Consider the following 27,592-nt stretch of genomic DNA (forward strand, 5'->3'; position numbering starts at 1 on the left):
ACATTGGCACCCAGAACCTGACCTGATCCCGGGCTTTGGTTCTGTCTGGCTGACCTCCTGTTGGAAAGCCGGATGGACCTGTCTTGGGCACAGGCTCTGCACCCACAGAAGCACCGAGTAGATACCTGGATGAGCAGGCGGTGCAGGTGTGCTGCTGAGAAGGAGCTGGCTTCCTGCCCCCGTGGATTCCAGGGCCACAGTGACGTGACGGCTCAGACCCACTGGCCCCCCCCCCCCCGCTGCCTTCCCTCTGCCACACCACACCTGGTTCTCCTTAGCAGAGAACTCAGGCTCCCTGGCCAGAGCCAGCCGGCCCCCTGCGCTGGCCCGGAGTCCTTGCAAAGGTGCCAGGGTCTTGCTCCATCAGACGCACTGGGGCCCCTCAGAGCCCCTCATTTGATGTGCCAGGTGGACATGTGACAACTCAGATGCTGTTTCCTAACCCTGGTGGCTTAGCTGGGCCAGATTCCGAAATCTGATCTCTGGAAAATTCCGAGGTCTGATTCCAGCCACACGGAGCCCTGCTAACCCCTCCCCATTCACTGTGTTATGTAACACTTGGGGATTAATACTGAGGCGTCCAGAGGCAGCTGCCTGGATTCACACACGGCACTATCCCTTCCTGGCTGGGTAAGCGACCTAATCTCCCTGGACCTCAGTGTTTGCATCTGTAAAATGGGGACAAGGCCAGTTCCCCCACACCTGTGTGGAAGGATGACGCGAAACAAGGCAAGGAGAGGGCTGGGCACTGAGTCTGGGGCACAGCTCAGAGATGCCCCCACAGTTCTCAGGGCCTGCCCACTGTCATCCATCCAACTACTTCTTGGCTGCTCCCCCCAAGAGTCACAACTCCCAGTCTGCCCATCAGTTCCCAAATCCTGTCCGTTCTCACTGCTGACTGTCTTCCATATATGCCAGCCTCCAACTTCCAGCAGTGCCCCTCTGGGTTCAGGGCCCCCTCCCCACCAGCCCCAGCACCAGAGCTATTTGGCTTCTTTTTCTCTCCTCCTCTGAAGCCTGCTGTGGCTCCCCAGTGCCACGATGACCAAGCCTCACACTGTCAAATGGGCTCTGAGGACCAATATGTAAGGACGACCCACAGAGGCACATATTCAGTATAGCTAGACTCACACCTCAAGCGCGCTTTGGGGAGAGCCCTGCCAAGTCCTAGCTCCCACATGCCCTTCCCTGTTAGATCTCGAAAGAATGAGATGATCCCTCTGACCTCAGTCTCCTGCTCAGAGAAGTGGGCGTGTTGACAGCTCGCTGCTTGGCGGGAGGCGCAGGATTGGAGGAACAAGCGGGCTGAGCGCGCGGGATTGGTGCCGGGTGAGCGTGCCGGGCGCCAGCGCCGCTCTGGTCCCTGGAACTCCCGCCAGCCGGGAGTCCCCGCACACCCCCGCACTCCCCCCACCCCCGCGTCGTCCCGCCCGGAGCGTCTGGACTCCACCCCTCCCTCCTCAGCCAATAAGACGCGCCTCCGGCGGCGCGCGGCCCCCAGAGCCGCGCTGCAAGGTGGTCCCGGCCGGAGGCTGCGCCCGCGCCCGCGCCCGCGCCCGCTCCCTGCGCCGGCCGGGCCCCCGGGAAGGGATGGAGCCCGGGTCGAGGCGGCGGCGGCGCACTTGCCGCCCGCTGGTCTCCATCTTCTTGCGCGACCCGGCCTCGGGGCGCGTCTACAGGCGCGGGAAGCTGATCGGCAAGGTGGGGACCCCAGCAGCGCAAGCCCCCAGCGGGGCGTCCGGGCCGGGCGCAGGTCCCGGCGAGGTAGAGCGGAGCGGGGCGCGCGCCCGACCGGCCGCGAGCGCAGAGCGGCCGATGTGCGGTCCTGCTCGTTTACCGGCGGGCGCCGCGGCTTTTGTCTGTGCGTGTGTCGCGTGTCCGAGCGAGTCTGGGGGCGGGCGTGGGGCTGGCGTGGGTGCACGCCCAGGTCTGTGATGTGCCCGCTGTGCGGCGCGCTTTGGGTGGCGGGAACCCGTGCGAGCGCGCCGTGCTGCGTCGTGGGTCGCGTGTCCAGGCTGTGGGTGTGCGCGCTACCATTGCGGGTCTCGGAGGCTTTGCAGGGACCCAGCCCGTGAGTGTGTGTCTGGATGTGTCGTACTGTGTGCGCTGCTCCGTGTGTCCATGTACTGCACTGGGGAGCGTGGGCTCTAGGCATCCAAGTGTGAATGTGTCTGTGTGTCTGAGTGTATCAGTCCCTGTGACCTCGTGAGGGTCTGTGTGTTGCGTTGCCTTGTGTGTCCAGCTGTGCAGGTGTGAACTGTGCATCCACGTGTCTCGGGGGTGTCTGTGTCTGTGGAGAAGCCTGGGCATCTGTCCCCACACCTGTGTGCACCCGTCCACTGAGCTCGTCAACCCTCTGCACTGCAGGGCGCCTTCAGCCGCTGCTACAAGCTGACGGACACGTCCACCAGTGCGGTGTTTGCCCTCAAAGTGATTCCTCGTGGTGGGGACGGGGCTGGGCGGCTGCGCCCCCCGCGGCAAGGTAGGCCCCTCGCATCAGTGCCCAGGAGTCCTGGGACCACAGCGGGTCTTCTGAGAGGCCTCTGCCCTGGGAATGGGAGTTACGCCTGCGGGCATGCAAACCTCAGGTGTGCGCACCTGCAGGGGGTGTACACGTGGGGCCCTGCCTGCAGGTGGAGCGCGAGATCGCCCTGCATAGCCGCCTGCGACACCGCAACATCGTGGCCTTCCACGGACACTTTGCTGACCATGACCACGTGTACATGGTGTTGGAATACTGCAGCCGCCAGGTGCCCCGGGGGCGGGGCAGAGAGGGAGCTGCGTCCGGTCCACACGTGCTGCGCCCATCTGTCTCCCCCCACCCCGTGTCTCTCTGTACTTACCTGTTTCTACCTGTGGCCACACCACGCCCAGCTGGGCTCATCCTTTTCGAAGGTCTGCCCACCTGCCCACCCAGAGGCTCTCTCAACTCACCTAGGCACACCAGGCCCAGGTGTTTCTGTGGCCACTTGGGCCCTTCAGAACTCATCATGGCCTCCGGGCCCACCTATGTCCCCCACAGCACTCAGCCAGGCCTCATCTGGGTCCAGCGGAACTTGGTTGGGCCTTCATAGACGCCCTTGAACTCACTTTGCCAACTTTAAGTGCACCTGAGCTCCCCTGTGCCCAGCATGATCCCCTTGCGTTGGCCTCCTCCGCCCATCTGACCGCTGCCTGGGCTCCTCCCTGGGCTCTCAGCTCACCTTTGCCCCGCCCACCATAGCCACGCCCCCCGGCCCCGCTGAATTTACCTCTGCCTTCCCGGGTCCCTGAAACCCACTGTGCCCCCTAACCTGAGCTCACCTGTGTCTCCAGGGTACCTGCCGGTCACCTGCAGTCACTGGCCCACGTGCTGGAGGCGCGGCAGACGCTGACAGAGCCGGAGGTGCGTTACTACCTGCGGGGCCTGGTCAGCGGCCTGCGCTACCTGCACCGGCGGCGGATCGTGCACCGGGACCTGAAGCTCAGTGAGTGTGGGGGAGGGGCCCCGCGGCGCCTGGGCGTGGCTTCGCCCTCACGCGGAACCCCACCCCCTGCAGGTAACTTCTTTCTGAACAAAAACATGGAGGTGAAGATCGGAGACCTGGGGCTGGCCACCAGGGTGGGACCCGGGGGCCGCTGCCACAGGTGACTGGAAGGCTTGGAGCAGGCTATCTGGGTGGGTGCAGGTGGGCCAGGAGTGGCACAGGGACCCCAGCCTTCCTGAGCCCCCGTTATCTCTCCCAGAGTGCTCTGCGGGACCCCAAACTTCCTGGCCCCAGAGGTCGTGTCCAGGAACGGGCATTCCTGCCAGTCAGACATCTGGGCTCTGGGCTGCCTCATGTGAGTGGCCCCCTGGGAAAGGAGGGTATGGCTGCCCAGGGGGGGCCGGTGTGGGCAGGTGGCAGCATGCGCGGGGAGGTAAGCACAGGTGCAAGGATGCGCAGGGGAGACTGAGTGGGGGACAGACAGGTATGAGCGAACACAGGACTGGTGTGTGCAGCTGGGGGGAGGCGGGGGCACGCGCCTGCCATCATTTGCGTGTGCAGGTATGAACAGGGCTTATGGAGGGATGTGTGTGGGATGCAGGACCAGTATGGGCGTGCACAGGGGTGGGGACAGGTGTGTGCTGGCAGCAGGTACACAAGGAGATAGATCAGGGGAGAGGTACAAGTATGAGGCACATGTGGGAGTGGAACAGGTGTAATCACGGATAAAATAAAATTGGAAAGGTACACGCAGGTGTATACAGGTGTAACCCAGGTGCAGGCAGGTGTCCAGAGAGATGCTGGAGTCTTCTGAGCAGACAGGAAGGGCTGGGTGGGAGCGGGGTAGCCAGGTGTGGGGAAGTGGAGCTGATGCAGGTATGGAGCAGGGACGTGTGGGTAGGTATGGCCAGGTGTGCACAGGGAGGTGTGAGCCAACCCTGGATGCCCAGGACAGATGCCAGCAGGCACCCAGATTCCACCCCTACCTGGTGCAGGTTCACCGAGCTGACTGGCGTTCCTCCCTTCGTGGCGGCGCCCCTGTCAGAGATGTACCAAAACATCCGAGAGGGTCGCTACCCAGAGCCTGCACACCTGTCTCCCAGCGCACGCCGCCTCATCGCCCGCCTGCTGGCGCCCGACCCGGCCGAGCGGCCCAGTCTGGACCACCTGCTGCAGGACGACTTTTTCACGCAGGTGGGGTGTCAGTGGGTGGGGCCGCCCTTCTCTGGGTGTCTGCACAGACCCAGGCGAGGGTCAGGACTCCCAGGAAGCCTGGGGATTGACCCCCAACTGCCTACTCCAAAGGGCTTCACCCTGGACCGGCTGCCCCCGCACTGCTGCCACAGCCCGCCCGTCTTCACCATCCCCCCGCCGCTGGGCAGGCTCTTCCGGAAGGTGGGCCGGCTGCTGCTGGCCCAGTGCTGGCCACCCTGTGAGTCCACACTGCCCACCCCTCACGTGCTCCTGCCTGGCCTGCCTCTCACACGCCGTCACACCTGCTACCTGCTCTGAAACCTCACCTCCACGGCGGAGGTGGAGATGCTCCCAGCACAGGGCTAGGCTCTGTTTCCCCAAATCCTTGTGCCTCCTGCAGGCCCCTTCACTCCCATGGAGGCCTCAGGTCCAGGAGAAGATGGTTCCGACCCTGACTCCATGGAGTGGGGCAGTGAGGTGAGGTTGCAGGGCAGTGGGGAATGTGAGGGCGTCCTCACCACCAGGCTAGGCAGAGAGGGGTCAGGGGGTCTTCAGAGCGGGGAGGACAGAGCCCGTCACCCACCTCCGCGTCTCCTGGGTGCTGGGGCCGCTGCTGACCCCTGCTGCTCCCTCCACAGGCCTCCTTGTCAGAGAGCAGAGTTCTGTGCCCCGAGCGCCCCATCCACCTGCTCACCCAGGGGACCCTCCGGAGTGACCCGGCAGGTGAGGAGACTCTCTGTCCTAGGCAGGAGCTGTGGGCAGGGAGTGACGGTCTACAAGTGCCAGGAGCATAGCCCCCTCCTGGCATCAATTTTCCCACCTGTAAAATGAGAACGAAGCCTGAATCCTTTTGGGTTTAAGATAAGACTTTCCCGGATGTTTGGGGCAGGGCTGGTTGGAGGGACCCCATACGGGGCAGAGGGGCCTGGATTCTCTGTCCCCCTCAACATAGAGCTCTGTCTCCCCAGGGCCCGAGCAGAGCCCGAGGCAGGAGGTGGAGGCGGCCATCAGAAACCTGCGGCTCTGCCTGGACTCCGGCCCCCCAGGTAGGGCAGCACAAGAGACCCTGAGAAGCTGGGAGCAGCAGAGGCCCGCCTTCCTGGGCCCAGCGTCCCGGCTGCCGGACTTCCCCAGGTTTCCCACTGCCGCCCCGGCTCCTCTCCTGGGATGGGATCCAGGGTCCCACATGGCCTTGAGTGGTTTTTATTTTTTAACACGAAACCCTGGGAATGAAATAAAGCAGAGCCTCAGAGTGTTTCGGACCTTACACGTCGGCCGGGTTCGCTCACGTCCAGAGGCAGCCTGGCCCCGGCGCCCCGCTGTCCTCCCTCCCCGAGGCAAGAGCAGATTTCCTCCTCCTTGGGCTTCTCTCCCGTCTCCTGTGCCTCGGCTGTCCCTCCACCGGCCCTCCTCCAGGGCCCCTGCTCACTCCGCTTCGTCCTCGTGCCCAGCCGTGCAGGACCCCCCAGGAGAGCGGCGGCCCGTCCGCTGGGCCCCCGAGTGGGTGGATTATTCCAGCAAGTACGGCTTTGGCTACCAGCTGTCAGATGGGGGCAGCGGCGTCCTGCTTCGGGATGGCACCCACATGGCTCTGCGCCCCCCGGGGGGGTAAGTCGTGGAGTTCCTATCCCCCTGGGGGCCAGGCCCTCCCCACTGCCTTTCTTGTCATTCCGCAAGTATTAAGCACCTACTGTGCACACCTACGGGCGCTTACTGCCCAGTAGGGGAGAACAACGCTAAGCAAATGAATTACTAAGTTGATTTCAGGTGGCAGTTTTCTGAAGGAAATGAAGTGGGTGAGGTGAGATTGAGGGTGGAGGGGACTCTGGACAGAGTGGTTGTGGAGGGGCTTTCTGAAGTGACTTTCAGGCAAGACATGAATGATGAGAAAGAGCCTTTGGGAACAGCATTTGAGGCACAGGGAATGGCATGTGCAAAGTCCTCAAGAAGTGACCAAGCATGATGGGTTTGAGGGACGGCAGGGACTCTGGAGTGAGCTGGGGGAGACAGGGAGGACACGAAGTCACAGAGCCTCACAGGCCGCTGTTAGGACTGGGGCAGGAAGGAGGGGTCTGACCCACACTTTTAAAAGGAGGGACACAGGACCAGCAGATGACTGGACTAGCTGGGCAGCCAACGGCGGTGACTTGGGTAGAGGCTAGAATTGGGACTTAGTTTGCGGGCGGGAAGGATGGAGCAGACCCCAGGCGAGATAGGTATACGGCGGGAGGGCAGGTGTCAGCGTTGGTCAGAATCTCAGTGTGGACGGGCTGAGCCCGTGGCTCCATGGGTCTGGGGCTCTGGGGTCTTGGGGAGGGCTGGGTGGACATATGGAGAGGGCTGGCCTGTGCAGAGCTGGTCTTCAGATCACCATCCGAGGGGCACAGCTGCGTGAGAAGGTGTCCTCGGGTGTCAGGTGCCCAAGACAGAGGCCCTGACAGCTGGCACTGCCCGCGCCCGACCCCCAGCCAAGTCTGCTACGCACCCCACCGGGGGAACCTGGAGACGTTTACCCTGAGGGACGTGCCCGGCCTGCTGGGCACCAAGCTGGCTGTCCTGCGGCTCTTTGCCCGCTACATGCAGCAGCGGCGGCGAGAGGTGAGCGCCACGAGTGGGGTGGGGCCAGGCGGGGGGACCCCGACCCTAAGGCTGGATCTGCCCGCAGGAGGGTGGCCCGCCCCTGCCCGCCCCGCCAGCTGGCCCCGGGCTCTGCCTGCTGCGCTTCGTGGCGTCCGAGGGGGCCCTTCTGCTGCTCTTCAGTGACGGGTCCGTGCAGGTGAGCGAGCCCCCCGACCCCAACAGGCCTGGGAGGCTGCCCGCTCTCAGGGAAGCCCCAGGAAACAGCTGGCCCCGGGCTGGGGCAGGCGGGACTGACTGCTAGGTCCCAAAATGGCAAAATCAGAAATAACTTGCGTTTAAGAGGCGGCAGAACATCACCTGGGGACGTCTTCCCCTTTGGCGACGTGGACCAGCTGTCGAACGGCAGCTCATTCATCGCAGCTTGGCTTTCGGGTGTGGTTTTCCCGAGCAGTCTCGGCAGCTTCTGAGAAATCATAGCCAGTCCTAAAACAGACTTCAAACACAGAAGTATCACAAAACTTTTTAGTTTAAAAAATTGTTAGTATCTATTTACAGGGAAACTCCCTCTCCGTTCAGACCAGAGTGCCCTGACCTGGGCTGGGTCCCAGAGAGAGAGGACTGTCTTCAAATGGCCCTGCCCACAGCTGGGGACACTGGGCCAGGGGGAGGCTGGCATCCCCAGGTCACAGACTTAGGAAGAGGAGGTCTCACCGGGTGACTGGGGGAAGGGGAGTGCCCTCCCAGCCCCAGTCTGCTTTCTGTGCAGTAGAGCTCTGGGCTCCCCACCCAGAGGAACAGGGTGAGGCAGCCACTGAGATGCAGGTCAGGGCCCCTCAGTCTCTTGTCCACTTGTCCGGCCCAGGGCCCCTTTTCCCTGTGATGCTGGCTCCTCCTCTCTCAGTAGGTCAGCTGCTGCGGCAACCAGTCTCAACTGGTGCTGAGTGGTGGGGGCGAAGCGTTGCTGCTCACAGTCTGGGAACAGGGCCAGCCAGGCACCTCCTACCCGCTGGCCATCCTGCGGAGTCACGGCTGTGCCCCAGCTGCCCGCCAGCACCTCCAGCATGCCGTCCACATGCTGCAGAGCATCTAGCGTTCCTGAGGGTCAGAGTGGACCACTGCATGTTGATGCCCAGGACCCAGGTTCCATTTCTGTTCCTGTTGCTCCCCAAGAGGGGAAGTCCTTGAGGAGAGCATGCAGGGGGCATGGGAGGTGGGAGTCCTTCCCTTGTAGCCTGACTGTTCAACCTAGACTTTAGTTTGGATTTGTTTTTCCTTCATTAAAAACAAAAACAAAAACTTGTCTCTGTAGCCTACCCTCTCCCTCTCTCTGGGGGAGTTTGAGGAGCTTTGGCAAGGGGGCACTCAAGCACGGCATAATCTGAGCCCCCTGCTGTTTGTGGCAGAGACAGACAGGCCAGGGTTTCACCAATACAGAAATTCGTACTAGAGGGGGCTTCTGCCATGACCAAAAATCTAAAGTATGGGACATTCACTTAACGGACCAGCAGTGAGAACATGGTGGAGGCTGGGAAGTTGGCTCAGCTGCACCTGGGACACTTGGGGGTGGGGGGACATACTCAGAGACCAGGTGCCCGGCAGCAGGAACCAGAGCCCACCCTTGGGCATCCACGGGTGGACCTGTCCCTGTGAACCATCTGCTGTCAATTTCCACATTGCAAGCTGACAGATGAAGCTAAATTCCCAGGGCCAGCACATCTTGTCTCTGGTCCCCTCCCTTCCTCGGGAGGTCAAAGGTCCCCTGGATTTTTCTATCCATTTACATACACGTATGCTCCTGCAGAAAAGAATGAAACCATCAGCCTCGTTTCTTCCCTCCACCACATGCCTGGATGCTTTCCTGCCTCAGGTTTAACGATCAGCCTGGTGCTTTCATGGAAAGATGGGGTAAAGGAACAAAATGGCGGAGCTGGTGGGTCCATCAGGGAGGGCACACACCTGGCTGTAGAGGAGAAATTGTTCTGCACAAAAGAGAGGGGAAAACTGGAAGACTGAAATCTGGAGGAATGGGGCGCAGGCAAGGGAGGAGCTGGTGAAAGGGAGGAGGCAGATGCGAGTGTGCACTGTGGGTTTTATCTTTATTATTATTATTACTATTACTGAGGTGACATAACATGAAAGTAACCATTTTAAAGTAAACAGTTCAGTGGGATTTAGTATACTTTCAATGTTGGGCAACCACAACCTCTGTCTAGTTCCAGAACATTCCATTACCCCACAAGGAGGCCCATCCTCTTGAGCTGTCACTCACTCCCCCACGCCAGCCCCTGACAACCAGGAGCCCCCTCCCTGTGTCTGAGGACTGGCCTGTTCTGGACGCCTCACATCCATGGAGTCACACGCTGTGTGTCCTTCTGTGTCTGCTTCTCTCACTGACCACCGTGTTCTCAAGGTCCGTCCACAATGTAGAGTGTCAGTGCTTCACTCCTTTTCATGACTGAGTAATATTCTAGTGTATAGATAGATGTTTCAGGTAACTCAGTTTTGGGGTGATGTGTTACCCAGAAATAGCTAAACTAATATGCAAAAACATGAAACTAACCCAGCCCCTTTTCTGACCAGAACATTTGTTTCTGGGGGGAAAAAAAGACAAAACATCCTCAGCCTGTTTAACTGTGTATCTTGCAAAGTGACCTACCTAGAGCATTTATTTCCATCTGTTTGTGGGCGTAAGAACAGCAACAATCTGTGAGAATCGCCCACGCCCTGAGCCCACAATGGCGGTTTATTAAAAATAAACCAACCACAGAATATATTAATTTTGTAACCTCCCAGGCCGATTCTTATTTCTAGGTATGAGAACTTCGAGAGGTGGCAGCGCGCCCGCGCCGCCCTCACACTGAAAGTTTCTGGAATCTTCTGCAGAGAGGTGACCTGTGTGCGTGCCGAGCCCCACCTCCTGGGGTATGTACAAGGGCTGGCACTTCAAGAATGGCAATGAATCCACGCCAGGGCTGGCTAGATGTCTTTCCTTCCCCTTCCCGTCTCCTCTCCTCTCCCTTTTGCTGAGGAAGCCGCTGAGAGCCTGTGTAACCCGGAAGAGCGAGGGAGCCCTCGGCTTTACTCAGCCCCACCGTCTTCCCCCCAAGTCTGGAGCGTCAGCTGAGCCCAGCCTCTGGAGCACCTCTTTATTGGTCCGTGGGAGCATGTGACAGGACGTCTCCTCCAATCACCAGCAAGGGAGGCGGGGCCAGGGCGGCGGCGTCGCGGGCAGGCCGGCTGGCTGGCTGCTGCCGCGGTAACCGTGTGCGACGTCGCAAAGCCTCGCCGGCCGCAGGTCGGCGCTGCGGCGGGCGCCGTCTGCTCTAACCGCGCAGCTCCTCGGCGAGCTGCGGGCTCTCCTTCCCGCGTTTAACAGACGAGAAAACCGAGGCACGTGAGTTGCCTCAATAGATCAAGTGCTAGGAAGACAGAGAGGCAGCTGTAAGCAGTCAGCCTTAATACCCGCACCCCAACTCCCGCCTCCCCGGAGAGGTTTTGAAATCCTAATGACTCCAGGGAATTATGCTGAGCAAAAACAGCCGATGTCGAAAGGTCACGTAATGTCAGATTCTGCTTGTATAACATTTTTGAAAGGATACCATCTTTTGTGATGGAAGACAGTTGTGTGGTTGCCGGGGCTGAGTGGGGGGAGACGGAGGGAGGGGCTGTGTTATAACAGGGCAGCTCGAGGGGTCCTTGTGGTGGGGGTGCACGAACCTGCCCAGCTGATGCTCTTGTAGACAATTAAGTACACATGCGCACGCACACACACAGATGCAAGTAAAACTGGGGAATTCAGAAGTCGGATGAGGATATATATCCTGGTTGAGACGCTGATTGTCGCTTTGTCAAAGGGGACCATTGGGGGAGGCTGGGCAAACTACACGGGAATCTGTTATCTTTTACAACTGCAGGGGAATCTACAATGATCTCAATAAAATTTGCAATTAAAAAGCTCTGTTTCTTGGTTCTTCCATAAATTAAACCTAGAATTACAATATGACCCAGCAATTTTACTGCCAGGTGTCTACCCTAAAAGAATTTAAAATAGGTGTTCAAAAACAAAACAGTGTGTGCAAACGTTCAGAGTAGCCCTGTTCAAACAGCCAAAGTGGAAACAACCCACATGTCCTTCGAGGGTAAATGGATAACAAAATACAGTCTGTCTATACACTCTACTATTAATCAGTCATAAAGAGGAGAGCAGCCCTGACACCGCTCCCACGTGGACGGACCCTGAGAGCACGATGCTCAGTGAGAGAAGTAGACACAGAAGGACACACAGCGTGTGACTCCAAGGATGTGAAATGTTCAGAACAGGCCAGTCCCCAGACACGGAGTGTAGATTTGTGGTTGTCAGGGGCTTGGAGAGGGGAATAACTGTTAATGGCGGTGGGGTCTCTTTTTGGAGTAATGAGAATGGTCTGGAATGAGATAGAGGTGATGGAGGTACAAAATTATGAATATACTTAATGCTATCGAATTGTACACTTTAAAGTGATTTAAGTGGTACATTTTATGTTATGTGTATTTTACCACAATTAAAAAAAAATCCTGCTCCCCACGTGGTCAAGACCAATTACAGCAGAATTGGGGGTTCAGGCTTTGTTGTTTCTTAAAACTCCTCATTCACTCCGAGGAGCAGCTGAGATCGGGAACCGCTGGGTTAGATTACACAGTCAAGACACGTGAGCCAAATGTCAAGGGGGAGTGCGTCAGATGCAGATATAAACAGACTGACTGTAAATAACAATAATACGCCTGAGGACACTGAATTGCTCACCAGGTCATTGTCGTTAAGAAATTAGTGTTGATTTTAAGTCTGGTGGTGATGCTGTGCATTCATCCTTGCCTTGCGGAGAAATGCAGTTTACTGTAGAGAAACCTGAGCTATATGAGGGCAAGGATGCAGGTGGTGAGTAGCAGCTGGGGATCGTTAGGGAGCTTGAGAATTGGTTACTGCTGAAGGCGGGTCCTTCAAATTGACTCTCTGCTCCTCTGCTTGGATTTACACCTGACAGTTTGCATACTAAAAAGTTTTACAAATCAAGCATAAGCCATTTTAGCTGGGACATAAATCCATCCCAAGTGCTTGAAATAAACCAAAATCAGATGTTCCAATTTTTCGAGCGGAACCCTCTGTGTGGATGGGGGTGTGGGGAGATACGGGGACTCCACCTGTTCAGGGCCAATTTGGTCCAATCCCTGAGGATCAGGATGAAAGTTTCTCACTGGGAGGGGGTGTTCCTGCTCCCCCAGGGACACTATAAAGACATTTTCATTGTCAGAACTGGGAAAGCGGTGGGCGGGTTTCCTGGCAACAAGTGGGTGGGGTCAGAGATGCTGCTTCATACCCCACAGTGCCCAGGGCCACCCAGCCAGAGAATAACAAGCCCCGAATATCCACAATGCCTAGAGGGAGAACTTACATTAACTTCTTGGAGAAAGAGTCCAATCCCTGCTCATGCTGGACACCAGGATAAATCCCAATGGTCAGATGGTACAAGCCAGAGCAGCCTCCAGCATGAGTCACCTGTCTCCCTCCCACTCAGTGTGTGTATTTAAATGCGTGCAGCATCCCAGGACTTCAGTAGGTCGGGTGGTTAGGGATCTGATGAGGGTAAAGAAAAAATATCTCAGTTTGGGAGGTGCCCTGTCGTTTATTCAATCAACAAACATTTAGGGAGGATCCACTGCGTGCTAGCGCTGAGCTGCTGAGCGAGGGACGGTCGGTAGTGGAAGGTGAAAATGACGGGCCGGTGTGGGTCCTGGGGAGCCCACAGCCCGGGGCCAAGGGCAGTTATGTCCACTTTACATAAATAATGCAGAACCGGCTCCACAATTGTTGCTGGAAAGGGTGTTGTGTGCAGCTCTGGCCACACGGTGGCGACAGAGGACGTGCAGTTATGGTTCATCCTGGCCGCCGATGGGGCGGGCCGGGAATAGCGCAAGGTCTGGGGATGGCACCTGGGGCCCGTCCCGGCAAAAGTACTTAGGGGCTTCGGGCTTCCTCCGGCTCCTGTCCCAGAGCAAACCCACTCCTGGCTAGCGCAAGGATCACTGCGATCCATCCATATCAGTAAACGTGTGGGGACTGAATTCTGCTCCATGCTAACCAACCAGCCAGCCCCTCCCCCAATGTCCTGTAGTTGTGCGTCCTCTCCTTGAGGTCAGGGCTGAATTTAGGAACCAGAGGAGGGGGCTCTCCAGCACATCCTTCACCCTGCAAATCAATGCATGACTCTCTCCTTCCCTCCACGCCTCACAGAGCTAACAGACTTAGCAAATAAAAATACAGGATGCCTGTTAAATCGGAACTTCAGGTAAATAGCCAGTCATGTTAGGTAGACGGATGTCCCATGAAATGTTTGAGACATTTACTAAGAAAAGGATCCATCACGCATCTGAAATTCAAATCCACTGGGCATCCTGTACCTTCCAGGGTGGATAGTTCCAACTCTGGCCACTGAGAGTTCTTTCAGTTGGGGACTCCTGTGTCCCTTGGACACACCCCCATCCTCCTGGGGTGTTTTCAGCATGTCCTTATTTTCTGGCATCACAAGATGTCCAGGCTCATTTTGTATTTTCTCTACTCAGGGTACAGCATCAGCCATCTCTCCAAGGAGTTGGGGCAACTTTTAATACAGCTGTGTGAGTCCTATGACCACTGTGACAAATCATTGCACACCTGGGGGCTCAAAACAGAGCAAAGTTATTCTCTAACAGTTTGGAGGTCAGAAGTCCTAAAAAACAGGCGTGGGCGGGGCTGGTCCCTCCGGAGGCTCCAGGGAGAACCGGCTCCCGCCTCTTCCAGCTTCTTGAGGCGCCGCATCCCTGGCTCACGTCCCCTCCCTCCATCCTCACCGCCAGCAGCGCAGCATCCCCCGTCTCTCTCTGACTCCGACCTCCCTCCTCCCTCTGATGAGGACTCTGTGAGGACACGGGGTACCCCGGGGAATCCAGGGTCACCCCCATCCCAGGGGCCTTAACATAATCCTGCCTGCGGAGTCCCCTCTGCCCCTCTGTGAAGTGACTCATTCACAGGTCCCAAGACCAAGATGAGGTATCTTTGAGACCATTATTCTGCCGACTGTACCAGCCCACGAGTTTTCCCTTCTCTGTGGCCTGTGTTGCTTTGGGGCCACTCTGACCAGGACCCCCACTCATTCTCTCATCACAATCTGGGCATGTGGGCCTTCCTGCTTCTCTGGCTTTAAGAGTGTTTCGGGGAGGGAGGGTGTAGCTCAGTGCACTGCTTAGCATGCACAAGGTCCTGGGTTCAGGCCCCAGTACCTCCATTAAAAAAAAAAATTATAACAATAACAAATAAAGGAACATAATTACCTCCCCCACAAAAAAAGAGAACCTCCAAGACTACACAGCCAGTCACCTAAGTGTGAAGTCTTTTGTTTGTGGCTCTCAAAATTAAAATTTAAGCCAAGTAAAATTTAAAACTCAGTCTCTCAGTTGCACGAGCCACGTTTCAGATGCAGGGTTGCTCCCTGTGGCCGGTGGCTTCTGTGCTGGGCGGTGCAGACCTAGAAGTCTCCCCAGCACAGAGCGCCCTGGTGGACGACACTGGGCCGGAGCACGGCAGAGAGGCGCTGTCTCAGAGGGGCCTCCAACCCCCCGGGGCTACATACTGACTGACTGAAGTATACTCAGGTTAGAGTGTTGGGTGACGCCTGGGCTATTTCATTTTACAGTTAAATTCCACCTGACGGGGTGGGAGAGACTCAAGGAGGAATCCCAAGGCTCCAACTCGCCTTTTACCTTGTCCCCCATCATCGTCTCCCGCTCCTCTGTCAACCCGTGGTTCCCTGAATGCACCCACTCCCACCGCCTCCAGGGCTTTTTGCCATGCTGTCTCCCCCGACCCGCCATCAACCAGCTCCTCTATCTGGCCTTCCCGTGTATCCTCAGATAGAATTCATCTCTCCCTCCTCCGAGACCCTGACTCCTTCATCCGTCCACCATCCATCCGTCCGTCATTTGTCACCCATCCAACAAACGCTGAGCATCCACCAGGCGCACCAGGCGCTGTTTGTTCTCTGCTGAGCTTGTTGCGTTTCCCTGGTCTTGAAGCCGTGTCTGCCTTGGTCCTGTGCAGACTGTAAGGACATCACCTGACGGCAGTAGGGGATGGCGTGGGGACTACAGCGGGCCAGCACTTACTGGGCCCTCACCACGGGCAGGCTCTCTGCTCAGCTACAGGAGATCAAATCCTGCCTAAGTCCCCACATTACAGAGGAAGCTGCAGAGGTGACACGGCGGAGGTCTTGTAACAGGAAGGTGGCAGGTAGGAATGGGACTCAGGTGTCTGTCTCTAGAGCTCTGGTTTCCCTGCACACGGTGGACTTGAGGCATGAGTCCCACCCCAAGAATGTCCCCAGGGACACACGTGACCATGGGGACCACAGACAGTTCCCACACTGAGCCCCCTTCGCAGATGGTTCGGTCTCACAGATGGGAGAACCCCAGCTTGCCCCTCAGTGTCCCCTGGGGTCTGATGAGACTCAGCAGATGCTGGACCAGGGTCACCCTGATGTGCTGGACCCATGAACCAAGACAGACGATTGCCAAGGGGCAAGAGAGCTCACGTGCAAGCCCTGGGCCAGGCCTCAGCCGGAAGGAGATGAGCACCTGGAACATCTTGACATGTGTCCCAGTTCCCAGGCTGAGAATGTGATCCCTGTGGGTGATCACAAGTTTGAGTTACTCCAACTCAAGGTGGCTGAAACACAGGGGAAGGGCTGATTGGTGCCTATAACTGAGAGGCTGGCCTTATTGCCTTCAGGCAGGGCTGCATCCAGGGCCTCAAATGGCCAGCTTGGGGGAAGGGCATCCCTATTAACCACTGCATCTTCAGAAACCCCTCCAGAGGGCTCTGGCCAGTCTGGATTTGGGCCCCAGCCCTGGGCCTGGCCCTCCGCTGGCCAGCCATGCAGCCACCGCACCCCCCCCACCTCATTCCCTGCCAAGCTCCCAGACATCTGGGTGGTCCAGGGGACATCGCTCTTATTACAGGAGCAAACTGACCATCCCACTCACCTGCAGTTCCCCAGAGGCCCCTCAATTTCTTACAGACGCCAGACCATCCCCACCCACCCACTCCCGCCAGGATCCTTGCTCAGGCTCCCGGCTCCTCCTCCCTCCCAAGGAGGCACCCCCAACCTGCCCTTGAACCTTTGGCCCTTGAGGGGCAGGGGGGCTGCTCTTTTTCTGTTTGTGGCCAAACTGGGTGCAGTCTCCATCCCTCACCTCCCTGCTGCACCCACCACCCTCTGTGGCCTGACCTCACTCCAGGTTAGCAGGGGCCATGACCACTCCCCTGCTGAGCTGCAGGCCAGCCCAGGGTCGGCACCGCCCCCTGCCCGTCCTGGTCAGCCGTGGCAGCTGTAACAAATTACTGCAAAGTAGGCAGCTTAAAACCATAGGTATTTGGTCTCCATGTTCTGAGGCTGGAAGCCTGAGATCAAGGCATGGGGCCGCGCGGCCTCTGCAGGCTCCGGGGAAGCCTTCCTGCCTCTTCCAGCCTTCGGGGCTCTGCCTCCCTCGTCGCCCAGCTTCTCCCTGCGTCTGAGTCTCCAGTCTCCCTCTGCATGCTTGTCTCTCCTCTTCTGTCTCTTACAGGGACACTCGGCGTTAGACTCAGGGCCACCCTAGTTTAAGATGATCTCATCGCAAGATCCTTACTTCTATTTGCAAAGAGCTTTTTGCTTAATAAGTGCCCATTCGTGCTTTCCGGGGGCATATTTTGGGGGGCCATGAATCAACACACCCCAACCCTCTGAGCCTCCAGAGCCAGGAAAGTGGACCTAGGGGTACCCCATTTTACAGATGAGGAAATTCCAGGCAGGGCTGGGCTGGAACCCTAGGTGTCGGGGGCTCTTCCTGAGACTCACCCCAGTCCACACAGCCTGGGATGGGTTCAGTACCCCAGGTGCCACTACTTGGAGCCAGAGGATCTGATGTGGTCGCCACTCAGTGGGGACACTGATCATGGGGTGCCCTGTCCATCTCTGGTTGATTCCTCTCCATACCCTCTTGTTGCCCCATCAGACACTCAGAGCTCCTGTCATCCTGAGCCCCTGGCCTCCTCCTGGAAGCCTTCCAGGATGATTTGTCATCTTAGCTTTTCTAGCAGCCTGTGTCCCTCAGACTCCTCGTTGCCCATTCCTCGAGCCAACAGCCTGTGGGGACCCTGGCCCCTGGGCTTGTTCCTGGAGCAGTCCTAAGCCCCTCCCTGTCACCGCACCCCACGCCCCACCCATCCTATCCTCCATGCACTCCAGGGCCTTCTTCTCCAACTTCAGAACTTTGGTGTCACCCACCAGCTGTCAATGGTCCAACCCATGGTCCCTCAGTCCTCACCTCTGGGCCAATCCCAGCCCTGAAGAACTCTGACAGCCCAATGGGCCATGGTCCTCTGGTCCCAACTAGGTGAGTGGGGGACATGGGGGACACCTGTGGTTCATCACTCAGACATCCTTCAGGGACTGGGAGGGGTCAGGACCCATCCTGGGATTTAGATTCCCAGACCTGTCTCTTCACCTGCACAATGTCAGGTGGACCCTGTCCTGCTGGGGAAGGGTCCCCCACATACCATGGAGCTGCCCCAGGAAGGGACACCCTGGCACCACCCCCTCCACATAGGCCATGGCTGTCCCTGTGGTTGGCTTTCCCCTGGGACGTGGGGCTTTGAGCCTCAGGAAAAGGAAACCTGGCTGGACCACCTTTCCCTGTAGACCCGATGCTTACAGCACCGGTCTTGAGGAAGAGCCTGGAATCAGGCATCCTGAGCTCAATTCCTTTGTCTTGGAGACTGGGGAGTGAGGGGCTGGATCTGAGCCCCCACCCACCCCCTCCCCCATGCCCACCCGCCCCACACCAGGCCAAGGGCTCACGTGTAGTAAAAAGACTTTATTAAGAAGGCTTTGAAGTCAAAAAATAAAACTCTTGATACAATTTTCTGAACCCTTAGGTCAGCTCAGCAAATATATAATCAGTAATTTAGCTGTGTAAGATTAAAGGTCCGTTACTTTATTTAAAATAAAATATATTTTAGTTCTTAAAATTTATTCCATAAAGTACATATTTCCCTATAAATTCCCTACATATACACAAGAGGTAAAAAGTAAAAGTTAAAAAAAAATAAAAAAAATTTAAAAACTGACAACAGAAACCACAGCAGAAGGGGATTAATAATTAAAAAAAAGTTAGAAAGTTCGGGATGCCCCTCGCCCCCCACCCCCCTCCGGCCTGTGCGCGGCTTACATACTGAAGGTAACTGTCTGGCCCCCAAGAAGGGAACCATTCTCCTCGGGGGAGTTTCTGCAGAGGCTGAAACCGGGGGGACGCTGTCAATAAGCCATTCGCTACGTACAAAAGAAGGACAACCGAGAGTTGTAAAAACCGTGTTTTTTGTTTTTGTTTTGTATTAAAAAGATCACCCAAGGGTGGGGGGTGTCTTAAATAAAAAGTGCAAGCAGGCAAGCAGGCCTTTTCTCTCTGGTTTATTTTAACCTGTCGACTCAATACTGTCATTTGTTAAGAAGTGAGGTGCCGCTGGGCCGCTGGGTTGCTGTCTCCACGCCTGGGACCGGAGTTAAAGCTCGTCTGTAAACACTGGCCGCGCCGCCCGTGCCCGCCGCCCCTCCGCCCGGCCCCCTTCCTCCCCACCCGGCCTCGGCCTCGGCCTCGCCAGGAGCGCGCCCGCCCCGAGGACCGCCTCGGGGGGTGGGGGGCCGCGGCCGCGGCGAGGTGACCTGCTACGAAAAGATATGGATGGCCTGGGTGGCGGGCGTGCGGCAGGCCGGGCACTCGGGCTCACTCTTGCCGCAGATGCGGACGGCGCAGTCCATGCAGAAGAGGTTGTGGCCGCAGGGCACCAGCGCGGCCATGACCTCGCCCTCGGCGCACACCACGCACTCCCGCGCCAGGGCTGGCGCGGTGGCGCCCGGGTTCGGGGCCGCCGGGGCCTTGCGGCCGCCTTCCGAGGCACTCGAGTCCAGCGGGGAGCACGAGGAGACCGAGGAGCTGCTGGGCAGCGAGGTGGCCGTGGAGAAGCTGGTGCTGCTCGAGAAGGACGACAGGGGGCCCTGCGGGGGCCGCCAGGGCAGCGCGCCCAGCGGGTCGGGCGCGGTGCGGCGGGCCAGCGGGAGCTCCAGGCCCAGGCCGCCGGGCTCGGGCAGCGTGGGCGAGTGGCGCGGCGTGCCGGCCCCGCTGCTGCGCCGGGCACCGGCGGTGGGTGGCACGGGGGCGCCGTTGATGGCCGAGCAGCCGCTGAAGGCCGGCAGGGGCGCAGCCCGCTCAAAGGGGGCCCAGATGGTGGCCGCGGCGGGAACAGTCAGGTCCAGCGCCAGGAAGTCAAAGCCGAAGTCACAGTCTTCTGGGCCGGGCGGCCCTGCGGGGGCCCCGGGACCATCCCCGCCAAAGGTGAAGCCCCCGTTGCCTGAAGCGCCGTAGGGGCTGGCGGGGCCCGCTTCCGGCACTGGCACGGGTGGACCCCCGCGGCCGCCAGCGTAGAAGGCCTCAGGGCCCCCCGGGGCGCCCAGAGTTGCGTCCCCGCGGAGGGCAGCCGTGGGTGCCGGGGGCCGCCGCGCCGGGTTGGGGGCCTTGGCCCAGAGACCTGTGGCCGCCCCAAGCAGATCAAGGCAGACGTCGGTGCCGTTGGAGTGGAAGTCACTGTCGGGGCCGGCATCGGTGAAGGCGCCCGTGCGCAGCGTGATGTGGGCCTCGATCTCCTCGCGCGCCCGGTCCACGTTCTCGGGCATGCCTGTCACGGCGAACACCGGCTCCTTGTCGCGCCCGGGCGTCACGATGTACGTGTGCGTCCGCTGCTGGATGCGCTTGATGGTGGCGCCCTTGGGCCCCACCACCAGCCCCACCACGCGGTAGGGCACGCGCACCTGGATGGTGGTCTGTCCCGGCAGGTTGGGCGGGCCCTGCGCGGTGCCCGGCAGCCCGCCGGCCTTGTTGCGCGTGGCGCGGATCACGGAGAAGTGCTCGGCAGCCGACAGGATCTCGCGCTTGGCCATCTCCACATCCTCCTTGCGGCCGGTCACAATGAAGACCGGCTCCTCGCCGCGCACCGGCGTCTTGATGTATGTGTTCGTCTTGGCTCGAAGTGCCTTGATCTTGCAGCCTAGGGGTGGGGTGGGGGCGGGGTGAGACGGTGATGGCGGGGGCGCTTCCCCAGGACAGCCCCTCCTGGGGAGCCCCCACCCTCTGCCTGTAATCTCAGGCCCACTGCTGTTCCTCCCTCCTACCCTGGGCCTCAGTTTCCCCTCTGGTCTTGCCATCACCTCCTCCTTAACAGGAATTGGCGAAAAGGCAAGGAGGGACCCTGCTATGTGTTGAAAGGGGTCCCCCCAAATTCATGTCCACCTGGAACATCAGAATGGAACCTCATTTGGAAATAGGGTCTTCGCAGAGGTAGCTTAGTCAAGACGAGGTCATGCCAGAGCAGGGGGTCCTGAGTCCAATGACTGGAGTCTTTATAGAGGAAGGACACGCAGAGACACAGGAGGCGGAGCCCAGGGTTGAAGTGAGGCGGCCACAAACCAAGGGATGCCAGGGGCTGCCTGCACAGCCAGGAGCAGACTCTCCCTGGAGCCTCGGGAGGGAGCCCGGCTGGGCCGGCACCTTGATTTCAGATTTCCACCCTCCAGAACTGTGGGGCTTGTTTCTATAGTTTCAAGCCAGGCAGCTCATTCTACGAGCTCTAGGACACTAATACAGACCCCGTGACACCAACTCCCTGTCTGACGGGTGGGGAAACAGGCTCAGACTGCAGAAGCCGCCTGTAATTCTTTCTGACCAAGTGACCCTCCCCCAAAAGCAGATCCTGGGCCCCCAGTCAGGACGCTGCAAAGGCCCCCAGGGGTCCCAGCCTTGGGGCTTCATCGCTGCTGCCTAAGTTGGGTTGGGGGCTGACCCTGTGGACGGGGGCCAGTGTCCATGCGGGAGAGGGTCAGGCTTGCAGGGTCCTGGACTGGGTGCCTCACCCTGTGTCTAAGCAGCCCTCCTGAGGCTGAGGGGAAGCTGCCCCAAGACATGGAAACACCAGGTGGGGCCTGCCCCGGTCCCTGACACCCCCACCCCAACCCCGGGGCCTCTGAGATGTAGTGAGCCCGAGCCCAGGAGTCTGGGAGACCCCCTCCCCTCCAAGTTCTGGGGAGGCCAGGGACACAGGGATATTGTTTCAATGCAAACAGAGGGTGGCACTGACAGGAGTAACTGTGGCTAACTTCTCCAGCAACATAAGATACAAAGTCAGCAGGACGAGCTGTCCCCGGGAGGAAGCGGGGGAGAAGGGGCCTGGGCCAGGGGTTAGGCGTCAGCCCCCACCCAGTGCTTTGAGAAAAGTCGGGACAGGCAAGGCGGGGTCAGAAAGCTCCCAGGGAGGAGGCGGGTGGGAAGCCTCTGCTCTCCTCCCATCTCCTGGTCCCCAGCCACTCCTTCCATGGCCACCCAGGGTCCTCCCCCTTAATGGCTGCATGGCCTTACTGGCAACCCCAAAGGCACCCTGACTTGTGGCTCCCTCCACTCCTGCTGGGATGGTCTCTTCACCTGGCAGCTGGGGAGGCCCCTTCTGCAGCTCCCCTGCACATGACCTTCCCCATTTGTAACATTATCCTCACTGCTACCCCCTACCCCCACTGTCTTCTCCCTTCTATGCATCAAATTGCAGCCCAGCATCTCCTCTTCCAGGAAGCCCACCCTGACTATGCTGGCCAGGCCACAGCACACACTTCTGAGAGTTTCTCCTCACACTGTATGTCTGGTTTTCTGAACTCCCCAAGGCTGGGGGACTGTGCTGTAAGGGCCGGAGCACTGGGGATTGCCCTGGGCACTTGAGGGAACTGTCCTGTGCCTCAGTTTCCTCACCTGCCAAAGGCAGGCAGAAAAAGACCCAGTCTCACACGTTGGGGAGCAGTCCCAGAATGGCACCCCACTTTTGCAAGTCTTAAGGGCAAGTGGAGGGAGGATTAAAATCTCTCCCATAATGTTTGGTTCCAGCAACTCCAGTCAAGGGGAGGGAAGTGAGGCCAGGAGAAAGGGCAGGGTATTTGCCAAAGTCCGGTGAGAGGAACACCCACTATCTGGACCCTTTGTACAGCAGGAAGTGGGCCTTGCTCCCAATCATATGGGGTGGCTGAGGCCTGGACCCCAAGTGCTGGGGGGGCCTGGAGGGTCACAGGCTGTGGGCCACATGTAGAAAGGTGGCTGAGTGAGATGGCAGTTGTGGGGGAGGGGCTGGAAAGGGGCAGAGAAGGGGTGCCTGGCCACACGGGGGACCTGGCAGTTTCCCACTGGCCGGCACCCATCCTGCTCTGGCCCATAGGGTGGCCTTGGGTGGAGCCCTGGGTGGCCAAGCAGAGCCCAATTCACTAACCGCACTTCAGCTGCGGCACTCACTGGCTCCCTAAACCCCACCCACACTAAGACCCCAAGAGGCAGCAGAGCACGGGGGTGGGACTGTGCAGGCCAGGATACTGGGGTTCCAAGAGAGACCCTGGGGCTGGCACCAATTGGCAGGCAATGCAGAAATGCAGATTCCTGGGCCCTACCCCCAGGATTGCAGCTCAGAGAGCCCAGGAAGGCAAGTGACTGTCACACAGGCCGCCTGCCCCAGGCCCCAGCAGCCCTCACCCACAGCAGTGTAGCCTACTGAGAGGGGCAGGGCTGCAGGTCCCCGCGGGAAGGCTAGATGCAGGCAGCCCTCAGCTGTCCCACTGCTCACGTGACCCCAAACGGGGGTCCAGGCCACCCCTGTGCTGGACACTCAGGGAACCAAGCCACATGGGCTCTTCCCCAAGGGAGCCCACATGGGTGACCATGGGCCACACTTAGCAAGGAACCCTCAAGGCTGTGTGCGGGAGCCGAGGCGGCTACCCTGGGGAGGCGGTGTGGGCTGGGGGAGAACTCCTGGCTAAGGGAACAGCGGTGACAGAGTCCGGAAGCAGGACGGGGCTGGGACAAGTCAGTCCTATCCACTGCTGTCCCCAGCCCGGTGGGGTGCTGTCCCCAGAGCAAGGCTGAGTCACAGCAGGGTGGCCTGGGGGCCAAGCTGGCTCACTTGTGAAACGGGGCAGTGGTCACCCCCACGCAGGCAGGGCAGGGTGCATCTACATTTGCCAAGTAAGGAACCCCCAACCCAGGCCCAGGACCCCCTTTCTTCTTGTGTCCCACAGTGGACCGGGGAGAACCTCAAGGCAGGGGTCCCACCAATCCCACTGTGCCTGCATGCCACACCCTCAGGGGTGGGCCACGCACAAGCAGAGCAGCCCCCACCCCTCGCCAAGGGCCGCCGTAGGGGCCCCAGCTGGCTGGCAGGTCACTGGTTCCTGCCTGAGAGCCTGCTGTGCAGCTGGCCCACCCGGCCACAGCCACGCCCCAAAGTCAGGGCAAGGGCGGCAAGGCAGGAGGGCACAGGCTGCGGGGTGTCTCAGAAGGAAAAGGGCCCAAGGTCACGGCATGGCAAGGGCACACCAGCCCCTCAATGACCTTCACCAGTGCCTTTACTAGTCCTTCTGGGTTTCCTCTTTTCCTGTCTGTAGGAGGGGCCATCTCCCCGCCACCCCCAACCTGGGGGCTTTGGAAGGTGGAAAGTTCTTTCCTGGCTCATCCCTGCTCCCTGCAGTGCAGGCAGAGCCCAAAAGACCAGGGTTCAAGTCCCGGCCCAGCTGCCCGGTTCTAGCTGCACTTCTCAGGTGGGTGATTGGAAGTGGCAGGGTGGTCCCCGGGGGACACCTCAGGGCTCAGCAAGGTGGGGCATGTTGAGGCTCCTTCTCTGTGGGTCCAGGGCACCTTCTGGGCCTCTCAGCCTCAGGGATGAGAGAGAACTCCAAAGACTGTAACCACCTGCCCCGTGCCCAGGAGATGCACGGGCCTGCTCCAGGACTGAGAAGACCGAGGCTCAGAGGACAGCAAGGGGGTGTCAGGAAAGATCAACCCCGAGTCTGTGGCTCTGGGTGGCTGAGGCTTGGGGCGGGGAGCGGTCCCGGACCTGGGATTTGACAGAAAAGGGTAAGTTCAGGGCAGGCTATGCATGCCCCTCTGCACCAAGGAAGCAGAGCAGTAAGAAGGGACAGGTTTTGTGTCCAGGGTCCCACCAAGTGGACAATGGGGTGGGTGACAGAGGACGGGCTGGGCACAGAGTCTTCCAGGGTGTGCTCAAGAACTGGGTGTGGAGACGGGAGCTACAGATGCTTCCAGAGCTGGGGGCATGCAGGGCTGCTGAAGCTGCCATCCTGACCTGGCCTTCCTGCTCCTTCCTGGTGCCCTGTGCCCCCCTCACAGGGTAGCTACTGTGCGCTGGCCTGGAGCTGGGAGGAGAACTGGCATTTTGCTTGGGAATCCTCACCGAAACCCCATGGGAGGGACCCTCCCCCTGTCACAGAGGAGCTCTCATGCTCAGGGTCACAGGGCCACTCCAGGCTGCAGGGAGAGCTTGCAGGGCAGGCCTTGCTGTCTGCCATCAGCAGGAACTCAGCTGGCACCCAGTAAATGGGTTCCCAACGCACATGCCGAGGTCAGGGTGGAGCCTGACTACTGGCCACCAGAGACCCTTCGGCACAAGGCCGTGATCTGGTGCCCTTGCTGGACTCTGCCGCCACCCAGGTGGCTAGGGCCCCTCTGGACCCTTGGGGGCCAGGATGCGGATATTCACTGGTAACCTGCCCTCAACCTCCACCTCTGGGCAGATCAGCATAGTGACCTTGGGCAACAGCCCCCAGGCCTCAGGCTCCTGAATGCTCAGTCTGGGGCAGCTGTCTCGTTACACAGGGCAGTTATGGGGGACAGGGACAGGGAGGGGGTGGCGGAGGGGAAACGTCTGGTGTGGGGTCTCACCCTGCCTGCCCACAGAGGCGGCCACAGGGCTTAGAGAACGGCTTCCCTGTCCCCCTCCCCAGCTCCCATTCCTGAGGGTGGTGGGTCCCTTGGCCCAGCACAACACTTGGCCCTCCTTGTGTCTACAAGCGGGGAAGACAAGTGAATAACTGAACCGACCTGTACCCGAAGCCAGAGGGCTTGCCGGCCTGATGGCGCCACCCACCGGGAACTAGTGGACGGCAGTGCCCAGGGCCTCCCCATGGTCCCCAAACTGCAGTGATGAGGGTGACAGACCACCCTGCAATTCAAGCCCCCCACACGCTTCTCTAGGTCCTGTTACTGAGGGCCCAGAGGCCTGGACCCCCAGCCCTACCTCAAGCCCCGCCCAGGCCCCACCCCAAGTTCTAGAACCTGGCTGGCCAGCAGGGAGCCAGCAGCCTGGAGTTAGGGTTAGGAGTTCGGAGGTGCAGGCAGGAAGACAGGAGACAGTTGAGGCTGGTAGGCAGGCAGCTAACAGGGTGGGTGGGTGGGTGTGTGCTGGGCCGGGCACTGCCCACCACCCTCCCGCCCGCCCGCCCCGCAGCTCCAGGGCCAATGAGCGGCCGCCGGCCTGATGTCACCCTGCAAATCTCAGCCTGGCTCCCGAACAAAGAGAACAATGGAGCGGCCACAGGGAGCTCCGACAGTGCTGCTCTGGGACCCCCGTGCCCTGGGCCTGCTGCCCGCCACCCGGCCGGGGGGAAGGCTGTGGGGCTGGACCCCAGAAGTGGCTTTTACAGTGGGTTCTTCTGCATCTCCCCAAATCCCTGGCTGGGGGCCGAGAGCGGGATCGAGATCTTCTCTCATCCTATTCTGCCCCACCCCCTGCTACCCGCAGCAAGGTGCCGAGGCTGGCAAGTCCCGATGTACCTACCCTTTTTGCGCCGCCAAACTTCTCTCCTGACCCTGCAAGAGTGCCCCCGCCCCCAGGCCTAGGCACCCGCAAACCCCGGGGAACCCGCCCCCTGCCTGTTTTGGGTAGAGAGTGCCCACTGGCCAGCCTGCCCCCGCCCTCCCCTAGATGCGGCCAAGGGCCCCAGCAGTTAGATGCATGCAGGGGCCTTTCTGGGATGGAGGCGCCCAGACAAAGGCGGCAGCGGGGCCCGAGCGCCGAGGGGAGGAGCGCGGGCTGCGCCCAACTTTCTCCCGCGGCCAGCGGCAGGACAAAGGCGCACAGGCAGCCACCGAGGCCCGAGCCCACGCGGGGCGTGGCCGGGGTCTGGCGTCCAGCCGCGGGCTGATCTGGGCGGCCCCTCCCCGGTCGAGCCGCGTCGGGACCCCTGGGGCGGCGCCCCCGACAGCGGCCACTCACCCTGGCGACCCACGATCTCCGCGACGTGCTCGGAGCTGGGCACGGGCACACACTCGGTCATGTTCACGCTCTTCTTGCGGCTGCCGATCACGCTCATTTGCTCGGCCAGCAGCGTCGGGGGGCCCAGGGCCGCCGGGTGGGGTGCGAAGCCGGCGAACACGTCGGGCGGCGACCGCCGGGGCGGCGGCGGGGGGCTCACCTCGGGCTCCAGCAGCGTCAAGGGGCCAGGGGCCACGGCCACACCGGGCGCGCCCGCCTCAGGCCCGTCGGGGGTCGCGAGCTCCGCCGCGGCTCCGCCGTCCGCGCCCCCCTCCGCTGCCGCCGCCGCCCCGTCGCCTGCGGCCGCCCCTTCATCGTCCTGGTCGCCTGCGCCCCCCAGCCCCAGCCCCGAGAGCTGGTCCAGCGCCAGGCGCAGCGCGGCGGCCGCGTCGTCGGGCTCGGGCGGTGGCCGGGGCGCGGGCGCGGCCTCCTCGGCGCCCTCGGGCGGGGGCGGCGGCGGCGGCGGCGGCGGTGGTGGGGGACCTGGGCAGGGGTCCCCGGCGGTCGCCGCCCCGGGCCCGCCGCCGCGCGCGCCCCCGACGCCGTCGGGCTGGCCGGTGGAGCTGGGCATGGCGGCGCTAGCGCTCGGGCCCGCGCTCCCGCCTCTCGGCCGCCGGCCGCCCCCGCCGCCGCCGCCGCCCGCGCCGCCGCCCTCCGCCTCTGGGAGCTCGGCCGCCGGCCGCCGGCATCCAGCGGCGGGGCGGGGCGGCGGCGGGGTTGCTCGGGCGCGGGCGGCGGCGGCGCGGCGCGGCTCTGCTTGCTCCTCGGCGGCGGCGGCGGCTCGTCGGCGGCGGCGGCGGCGGCGGCGGCGGCGCGGACGCTCCTTCCCTCCGCCCTCCCGCCGCCTCCCTCCGACCGCCGGCCGCCCCGCCCCGGCCGCGGCCCCGCCCCCGTGACGCGGCCGCCGCCAACAATGGGGCGCCGGGCAGGGCGCACGCGCGGGGCGGGCGGGGCGGTCACGTGGCGCAGCCACCCCCGCCGGGGGCGCTCCGGCGGGCTGGGCGCGCTGGCACGTGCGAGCGCGACCGCAGGTAGGTGCCCGCGGCGCCCCGGGCCCTCGGTGTGCTAAGGCGTCCCGCCCGAGGTCCCGCCTCGGGGCCGGCGTCCCTCCCCCCGAGGA

At 60.7% G+C, this 27,592-nt stretch overlaps 2 protein-coding genes across 3 annotated transcripts; one reads left to right on the forward strand and one right to left on the reverse strand.

Annotated features, from left to right (window-relative positions):
- The first annotated feature begins 1,590 nt into the window (after positions 1–1,590).
- Positions 1,591–8,497, forward strand: PLK5 (polo like kinase 5 (inactive)). Of its 2 annotated transcripts, XM_064479649.1 has the most exons (15): positions 1,591–1,701; positions 2,368–2,467; positions 2,605–2,755; positions 3,331–3,467; positions 3,540–3,627; positions 3,727–3,822; positions 4,463–4,661; positions 4,773–4,899; positions 5,062–5,138; positions 5,300–5,384; positions 5,630–5,707; positions 6,113–6,269; positions 7,130–7,259; positions 7,327–7,437; positions 8,146–8,497. In XM_064479649.1, the coding sequence occupies exons 1-15, from the start codon at positions 1,591–1,593 to the stop codon at positions 8,329–8,331; spliced, it is 1,833 nt and encodes a 610-aa protein (XP_064335719.1). In that variant the 3' UTR covers positions 8,332–8,497. The 2 variants fall into 2 exon arrangements, with proteins under 2 accessions (XP_064335719.1, XP_064335718.1); XM_064479648.1 differs by lacking the exons at positions 7,130–7,259; positions 7,327–7,437; positions 8,146–8,497 and having other exon boundaries at positions 2,368–2,750; positions 3,316–3,467; positions 5,630–6,332.
- Positions 8,498–18,149: 9,652 nt separating this feature from the next.
- On the reverse strand, positions 18,150–27,065 carry MEX3D (mex-3 RNA binding family member D). The gene is made up of 2 exons (XM_031438095.2): positions 26,434–27,065; positions 18,150–20,388 (listed from the first exon to the last, which is right to left on the reverse strand). Exons 1-2 carry the CDS (start codon positions 27,041–27,043, stop codon positions 19,013–19,015), a joined length of 1,986 nt encoding a protein of 661 aa, XP_031293955.2. The 5' UTR covers positions 27,044–27,065; the 3' UTR covers positions 18,150–19,012.
- Between the last annotated feature and the right edge of the window lie 527 nt (positions 27,066–27,592).

The sequence above is a fragment of the Camelus dromedarius genome, chromosome 27, assembly GCF_036321535.1.
Source record: "Camelus dromedarius isolate mCamDro1 chromosome 27, mCamDro1.pat, whole genome shotgun sequence".
Classification (NCBI taxonomy): domain Eukaryota; kingdom Metazoa; phylum Chordata; class Mammalia; order Artiodactyla; family Camelidae; genus Camelus; species Camelus dromedarius.

What these genes read in the sequence shown, in the direction of transcription:
- PLK5 (XM_064479648.1), top strand. Translation starts at nt 1,591, where the DNA reads ATGGAGCCCGGGTCGAGGCGGCGGCGGCGCACTTGCCGCCCGCTGGTC. An exon ending in GGCCCAGTGCTGGCCACCCT is followed by an intron (nt 4,900 to 5,061) that starts GTGAGTCCACAC and finishes TGCCTCCTGCAG; the next exon opens with GCCCCTTCACTCCCATGGAG. An exon ending in CCTCCGGAGTGACCCGGCAG is followed by an intron (nt 5,385 to 5,629) that starts GTGAGGAGACTC and finishes CTGTCTCCCCAG; the next exon opens with GGCCCGAGCAGAGCCCGAGG.
- MEX3D (XM_031438095.2), bottom strand. Translation starts at nt 27,043, where the DNA reads ATGCCCAGCTCCACCGGCCAGCCCGACGGCGTCGGGGGCGCGCGCGGC. An exon ending in GGAGATCGTGGGTCGCCAGG is followed by an intron (nt 20,389 to 26,433) that starts GTGAGTGGCCGC and finishes CCCCACCCCTAG; the next exon opens with GCTGCAAGATCAAGGCACTT.